Raw genomic sequence first — 7,086 nt, 5'->3', positions numbered from 1 at the left:
GGAGGGCCCTGTGGGGTGGGAGCAGCTTTGTCACCTCCAGGAGCTCTTGGAATTGTCCCTGTGTTGGCTGAAATGCTGGGGGTGCTGCCTGTCCTGGGCCAGACCCAGATCCAGAATCCCTGGTTCCGTGACAGCCTCCTATGGAGTGGGTGAAAGTGGTCTGAGCTGTTTGGTATCTCCCAAATCCAGGAATCCAAGGAAGGACTGAAGGACTTTCCCGCTGCCTTGGTGGATTTGGGTGTGTTTGGACTCTTGGTGCTGTTTGGTGGAGAGTCAGACTCTGTAAATGCTGAGAGGTGTAATTGTTTAATTTAATTAAATGTAAATGACACCAGAAGGTTGAGTGGTTTTGGTGTTTGTTTTTTTTTCCCCAGTTCGAGCTTTGATAGTTTTGGAAAATCTGGAAAAGGTGGGAGTGGGCAGGGGCTGGGCTCCCCTTCCACGGAGATTGCAGCAGTCCCTGAGGAGGGACCATGGAATAGTTTGGGTGGGAAGGGACTTAAAACTCATCCAGTTCCAACCCCAGGAACACCTTCCCAAGTGGCTCCAGCCTGGCCTTGGACACTCCAGGGATCCAGGGGCAGCCACAGCTTCTCTGGGAAATCCAGTCCAGCCCCTCCCCACCCTCCCAGCCAGCAATTCCTTCCCAATCTCCCATCTGTCCCTGCCCTCTGGCACTGGGAAGCCATTCCCTGTGTCCTGTCCCTCCATCCCTTGTCCCCAGTCCCTCTCCAGCCTTGGAGCCCCATAAATCCCGTCGATCCATGGCCTCATATCCCAGAGCCGCTCCAGCTGCCCGGTGCCAAACCAGCCCTTTTCCCCTCCCCTCCTCTGCCAGAACAGAGGGAAAACCCCTTCCCTCCTTTCATCCCTGCTATTTTCATGCCCTTTCCAAGCCCTTTCCAGCCCAGCACACCCTGTTTGTGTTGGCACACGCGGGAACAGCGGATCCATCTCCCAAAAGGGCTTTTCCACCCGACTTGGGGAAAAGGGAAAACAACAAAAAGCTTTTGTTTTTCTCCCGTGTTTATTGACTCAGCTCTGCCCCCTCTGCAGCCGCGGTGCCGCTCAGTACATGTTGTCCCGGGCGTGCTCCATGATGACCTTGAGGGCCAGCCACGTCTCCTGGGCCGTGGGCACGATCTGCTTGGCGGGCAGGAGGAACCCGTAACGCCCCGTGTCGCGCAGCTCGAAGGTGAAGGAGTACTTGATGCCCTGGTTGTAGGTCCAGTCGATGGTTCCTCCGCTCGCCTTGTCTGAGGGAACAGCGGGAGGGGAGGGCGATTTTTATGGGGTGTTTCGTCCCGGCTGTGGTGTGAGGGATGGGCCTTGAGGTGGGTTTTGGGATGGACTTTGGGAGGCACTCACAGATGGTGGTGATGATGCTCCCGTACTTGTAGCTGGTGCCGTACAGGGAGGACAGAGCGGCCACGGCCTTGGCGGAGAGCTCGTGCTGGGAGGGGACAGGGAGATCGTGAGGGGGAAATCATGGGGGAAAGCCATGAGGGGAAATCGTGAGCCAAAAGAAAGGAAAAGATGGGTCAAAAGAGGGGAAAGGATGAGCTGAAGGAGGGGAAAGGATGAGCTGAAGGAGGGGAAAGGATGAGCTGAAGGAGGGAAGATAATGAGTCAAAGGAGGTGAAAATGATGAACCAAAGGAGGGAAAAAGATGAACTAAAAAGGAGGAAAAGGTGAGTCAAAGGAGGGGAAGTGATGAGGTAAAGGAGGGAAAATGGTGAGGTAAAGAAAGGAAAATGATGAACCAAAGGAGGAGAAAAGAAGAGAAGATGAGCTAAAACAGAGGAAAAGGTGAGGCACAGAAGGGCAAAGCCTGTGGGATCCAGAGAGGATTTTCCCTCGTGCCACAGGCAAGAAGGATCACAAAGCTCAATTCCCAGGGCTGGCAGAGGAGCCAGAGCTTCCCACTGCTCCGTGGGGCAGGATGGAGGTGCCTGGGAGGAGAAGAGCAGCCCCACATCTCCCCCAGCCCCCCAAACCTCCCCAGGGGCCCTACCAGCTCCTGCTGGTCCGGGACCGGGGTGGTGGTGTATCCATAGGGATAGAGCAGGAGCTGGGAATAGCTGTGGATGGACACGAAGGCCTTGATGTTCCCGTGGGCCTTGACGAAGTCCACGATGGATTTCACCTCGGGCTCCGAGTTGGGGTAGGGGCCGTGGTAGGTCTCTGTGCAGGGGTTCCCGCTGGCCCCAGAGCCTGTGGGCAACGGGAGAGGGAAAACAGGCTGGGCTTGGGTGGCTCAAAGACTCCCAAGGGAGAAAGGGTCTTTTCCCTTTCCACCCCCCGAGCTTCTCATGGCCGGTGAGGAACGTTCCTGAGGCTCCTCCTGGAGATCTGCATGGAGACTTCCCCTTGTGGTCCCCACTCTGCTGCCCACCAGACCCTGGTGGGGCCCCCAGGCCTTGGATCTGGCAGCACACAGAGCAGATCCCACCTCATCCCCGGGGATCTGTGAGCCAGGAATGGGCTCGGATCTGGCACACAGAGCAGATCCCACCTCATCCCCGGGGATCTGTGAGCCAGGAATGGCCTTGGATCTGGCACACAGAGCAGATCCCACCTCATCCCCGGGGATCTGTGAGCCAGGAATGGGCTCAGATCTGGCACACAGAGCAGATCCCACCTCATCCCTGGGGATCTGTGAGCCAGGAATGGCCTCGGAGCCTCCCCCTGGAAAGTGGGAATGCCCTGGAGGGGGAAGGGGAAGGCTCTGACCTCCAAAGCCTGCGTCCCAGTTGCGGTTGGGGTCGACGCCGACGCAGATGGAGCCCGAGTGCTTGGACCTGGTCTTGCGCCACAGGCGGTTCTGGGAGGGCAGAGCCACCTCAGCTGCTGTGCAGGGCCATGGAGTGCCATCCCCATCCCATGGGAATGGGACAGGGAGGCTCTGACCTCCCAGGGAGGAGCAGCTCCCAGCCCTGCTGCCCTTCCCACCCTGTAGGGACCCGGGAGGGGGCATTGGGGCCGTACCGTGCTGTGGGTGTAGGCAAAGCCATCGGGGTTGGTGACGATCTCCAGGAAGATGTCCATGGTGTCCAGGATGGAGGCCACCCCTTCGTTATTTGCGTGGTCCTCGACGATCTACAAAGGACAGGAGGTTTGGGGCTCCCTGGGGCTCCCTGTGGTCACCCCTTGGGTCCCACAGTGGCTGCAGGACCTTTGGAGACAGAGGACGGGCACGGGAAGTGTCCAAACCTTCTTGGCAAACCAGACGCCGCTGGCCTGAGTCACCCACTCACGGGAGTGGATCCCGGTGTCGATCCACACGGCCGGGCGGTTCGAGCCCCCTGTGCTGAACTGGGACAGCAGAGGGGGGGGATTGGCTTTGTCCTTCATCCCTGACCCCGCTGCCCCTGCCCGCTCACCCCCAGCCCCCAACCCTCACCTTGAGCACGTAGAGGGGCCGGTTCTCGGTGGAGCGGCCGATCTCCAGTTTGCTCACCAGGTTGGGGTTCTCGGCCACCAGCATGTCCATGAAGGCGTAAATCTGGGAACAGGGGGGGAGGGGAGGGGTCTCCAGCAATTCCAGGACTCTGCTTTTTCCCCCCGAAATTCCCCGACTCTCGTGCCTCTCACCTCATCCAGGGTGTGGTAGGCCTCGTAGTTAAAGGTGCTGGTGGAGAGCGGCAGCCAGCGGCTACTCCGGATCATCTCCCTCTGCTCCTCATCCAGCAGTTCCTGGGGCACATGGGGCACGATGGGCCCGAATTCCCAGCAGGATGAGACCCTGAGTCCCCCCCAGCTGCACTCGGGCTCCACTGACCTGCACATCCTGGATCATGATGGAGTAGGACACCCCGGCGGCCTCCAGGTGGGCTTTGACAGGCTGCAGGCTCGGGAACGGCACCCGGATATCCACGGGAGAGCCCAGGCCACGGGGGGCCAGCCAGAAATCCAGCTGGACAGGGACAAATTCAGGTGAGAAAGGGGAGAAATCGAGGTCCTGCTTCAGGCTGCACCCCCTCCATCCACCAGCAGCAGCTTCTGTCCAGGTTGGTTCCCACCATCCCAAATCCAGCCCCATCCTGGGGCTGGCCCAAATCCCATCCTGAATCCAGGTGCAAAATCCCACCCTGAATCCAAGCCCAAAACCCAACCCCTAATCCACCCCCCAAAATCCAGTTCCAACTCCTACCCCAAATCCACCCCCCAAATCCACCCCCCAAAATCCAGTTCCAACTCCTACCCTAAATCTACCCCCCAAATCTAACCCCCAGATCCAAGCCCAAAATCTAACCCCAAAGCCCAACCCCAGCCCCAAATCCAGCCCCAACCCCCCCCCCCAAAGGCGCCGGTACCTTCAGGTGCTCCAGTCCCTGCAGCTCCTGCAGGCTCTGCAGCTCCTCGGGGCTGGTGGGGACCACGCGCAGCACCTGCTGCCTGTGGGGTCGGGGGGTTTGGGACCAGCTCCACCCGCCTCGCTCCAGCCCAGTTCCCACCCCGCCCGTCCCCCCAGCCCGGGGAGCTGCCCTGAGCCCCCCCGGGGGCAGAGGCAGCTCCCCCCGGCCCAGCCGGTGCCGCCGGCCCCGCGGCGCAGCCCCCGTACCCCACGAAGGTCTCGGTGCAGGTGGCCACGGCCACCAGGGCGGCCAAGAGCGCGGGGACCCTCATGGTCGGCGGGGACAGCCGGGCTCGTGTCCTGCGGCCGCCCCCGCGCCCCTTAAATCCCCTGGTGCCACCTGCCCCTTTTCCCAGCGCCGTGGGAAGGCCCGGCCTGGCACCGCCAAGGTCAGGCCGTGCCCTCCCTCCATCCACGGCCTTGCCGGGCCTGGAAAAACCTGTTCCAGGAACCTGCCGGGCTGCGGGGGAGGCACCGGCCGGGGGGACAGGAGGGGCCAAACCCCACCAATCCCTCCGGCCCAGTGCGGATGGAAAGGAGAGGTGGGGTTGGGAAAGGGGGAGATGCCATTTACACATGGACGGAGCTGGGAGATGGACCCGAAACCAGGGCTGTGCTGGGGGAACATGGCCTAGAGCTTGGCCTGGGAACATGGCCTAGAGCTTGGCCTGGGAACATGACCTAGAGCTTGGCCTGGGAACATGACCTAGAGCTTGGCCTGGGAACATGACCTAGAGCTCGGTCTGGGAACATGGCCTAGAGCTCGGTCTGGGAACATGGCCTAGAGCTTGGCCTGGGAACATGGCCTAGAGCTTGGACTAGGAACATGGCCTAGAGCTTGGCCTGGGAATTGGGTTTAAAGCTTGGACTAGGAACATGGCCTAAAGCTTGGACTAGGGACCTGGCTTAAAGCATGGACTAGGAACCTGGCCTAAGGCTTGGCCTGGGAATCTGGTTTAAAGAATCTGGTTTAAAGCCTGGCCTGGGGATCTGCCCCAAAGCCCAGCCTAGCAGAGGTGGGAGCAGGTGCTGATTTCCCCTGCCACGTGCACAGAGAGGCCCCCGGGGAGGGAAGGGCCGACGGGGCAAGGCTGCTCAAACCCCCCCAGCTCTGGCTTTGGAGGCCCCAAAAGTGCTCGTCCTGCTCCTGCCCCGCCCTGCAGGGCCCAATGGTGGGGGCTGGGGGGGCCAACCCACGAGTGGGGATCCCCACCCGGGCCCCCCTTCCACAGACAAACGGAGCCAGGAGTGCCCAGGGAGATAATTGGGGAGGGGGCCAGGAGTGCCCAGGGGGTTTATTGGGTGAAGGAGCCAGGAGTGCCCAGGGGGTTTATTGGGGGAAGGAGCCAGGAGTGCCCAGGAGGTTCACTGGGTGAGGGAGCCAGGAGTGCCCAGGGGGTTCACTGGGTGAGGGAGCCAGGAGTGCCCAGGAGGTTCACTGGGTGAGGGGCGGCTCAGCGGGGCCGCTCCAGGCCGTGTCCCAGGATGGCCAGCAGGGCAGGCCAGGTCTCAGTGGCCGTGGGCAGGATTTGGCTGGAGGGCAGGAGGAAGCCGTGCTGCCCCGTGTCCCGCAGCTCCAGGCTGAAGGAATATTTCACCCCCAGCTCGTAGGCCCAGTCCACAGTGGTGCCTCCGGCCGGGTCTGCGGGGAGAGGAGAGCGCTGGGATCGCCTTCCTGGGGGAAACGTCCGTCCCGGCCATGGGGAGGGAGGAGGGAGGGAGAGAGGGAGGACACTCACAGATGGTGCTGGCGATGCTGCCGAAGGTGTATTTGGTGCCGTACACGGCGGCCAAGGCGCTCGCGGCCTTCTTGGCCAGCTCGTTCTGCAAGGAGAGCCCAGATTGGGAGTGAGCTGGGGGGGCAAAAACCTTGGGAAGAGAGCCCGAGAGGGGGGGATCTGATGGACCAGAACCTTGGGACAGCAGGGTTGGGATTGGTGGGATGTGGTGGAGAAAAAACCTTGGGACAGCAGGATCGGGAGCCCCAAAAGTGGTGGGATGTGGTGGACCAGGACTTTGGGATTGCAGGATTGAGATTGGTGGGATGTGGTGGACCAGGACTTTGGGATTGCAGGATTGAGATTGGTGGGATGTGGTGGACCAGGACTTTGGGATTGCAGGATTAAGATTGGTGGGATGTGGTGGAACAAGACTTTGGGCCAGTGGGATCAGGAGTCTAAACTTCATGGGATCTGGTGGATCAAAAACCTTGGGACAGCAGGATCTGGAGCCCAAAAGTGGTGGGATCTGGTGGACCGGGACCTCGGGATGGGATCAAGAGCCCAGAACCAGTTGGGAACAAGACCCTGGGACGTCTCGCGACGTTTTGGGGCCACCTCACCAACTCCTGGTGGTCGGGCGAGGGCACCGTGGTGTATCCGTAGGGGAAAAGCAGCATCTGGGAGTAGCTGTGGATGGAGATGACGGACCTGACGTTCCCGTGGCCACGGATGAAGTCCACGATGGCCTTGACCTCCCTCTCGGAGTGCGGGAAGGGGCCGTGGAAGGTGTCGGAGCAGGGATCGCCGCTGGAGCCGGCACCTGCAGGAGCCCAGGTGAGGGTCCCTGTCCCTCGGGAATGCCAGGATGATCCCAGGGATGGCAGATTCCCGGCGTGGGGCCGCTCTCACCTCCAAACCCCACGGCCCAGTTCCTGTTGGGGTCGACGCCCACGCAGGGGGACCCGGCGTTGAGGGACCTGGTCTTGCGCCACAGGCGGTTCTGGGGAC

General features: G+C 61.3%; 2 protein-coding genes across 2 annotated transcripts in view; both read right to left on the bottom strand.

Annotated features, from left to right (window-relative positions):
* Window positions 1-1,050: 1,050 nt before the first annotated feature.
* LOC114070974 (carboxypeptidase A1-like) lies at window positions 1,051-4,639 on the bottom strand. The gene is made up of 11 exons (XM_027908610.1): window positions 4,565-4,639; window positions 4,317-4,398; window positions 3,782-3,916; window positions 3,595-3,696; window positions 3,404-3,505; window positions 3,214-3,315; window positions 2,989-3,099; window positions 2,734-2,824; window positions 2,015-2,214; window positions 1,369-1,453; window positions 1,051-1,256 (listed from the first exon to the last, which is right to left on the bottom strand). Exons 1-11 carry the CDS (start codon window positions 4,627-4,629, stop codon window positions 1,069-1,071), a joined length of 1,263 nt encoding a protein of 420 aa, XP_027764411.1. The 5' UTR covers window positions 4,630-4,639; the 3' UTR covers window positions 1,051-1,068.
* A 1,172-nt stretch (window positions 4,640-5,811) lies between these two features.
* LOC114070973 (carboxypeptidase A1-like) overlaps window positions 5,812-7,086 on the bottom strand; it is a 7,171-nt gene continuing 5,896 nt past the window's right edge. Inside the window, exons 9-11 of the mRNA XM_027908609.1 lie at window positions 6,699-6,898; window positions 6,097-6,181; window positions 5,812-5,999 (exon numbers count right to left, since the gene is read on the bottom strand). Of these exons, the coding sequence (XP_027764410.1) occupies window positions 5,812-5,999; window positions 6,097-6,181; window positions 6,699-6,898 (473 nt within the window). The remainder of the gene's footprint in view (window positions 6,000-6,096; window positions 6,182-6,698; window positions 6,899-7,086) is intronic.

This window comes from Empidonax traillii, unplaced genomic scaffold, assembly GCF_003031625.1.
Source record: "Empidonax traillii isolate 1590-97213 ecotype Southwest subspecies unplaced genomic scaffold, ASM303162v1 scaffold1770:size85425, whole genome shotgun sequence".
In the NCBI taxonomy this organism is placed as follows: Eukaryota; Metazoa; Chordata; class Aves; order Passeriformes; family Tyrannidae; genus Empidonax; species Empidonax traillii.
The sequence above is the reverse complement of the archived record's forward strand: the minus strand, read 5'-3'. Positions and strand labels throughout refer to the sequence as shown.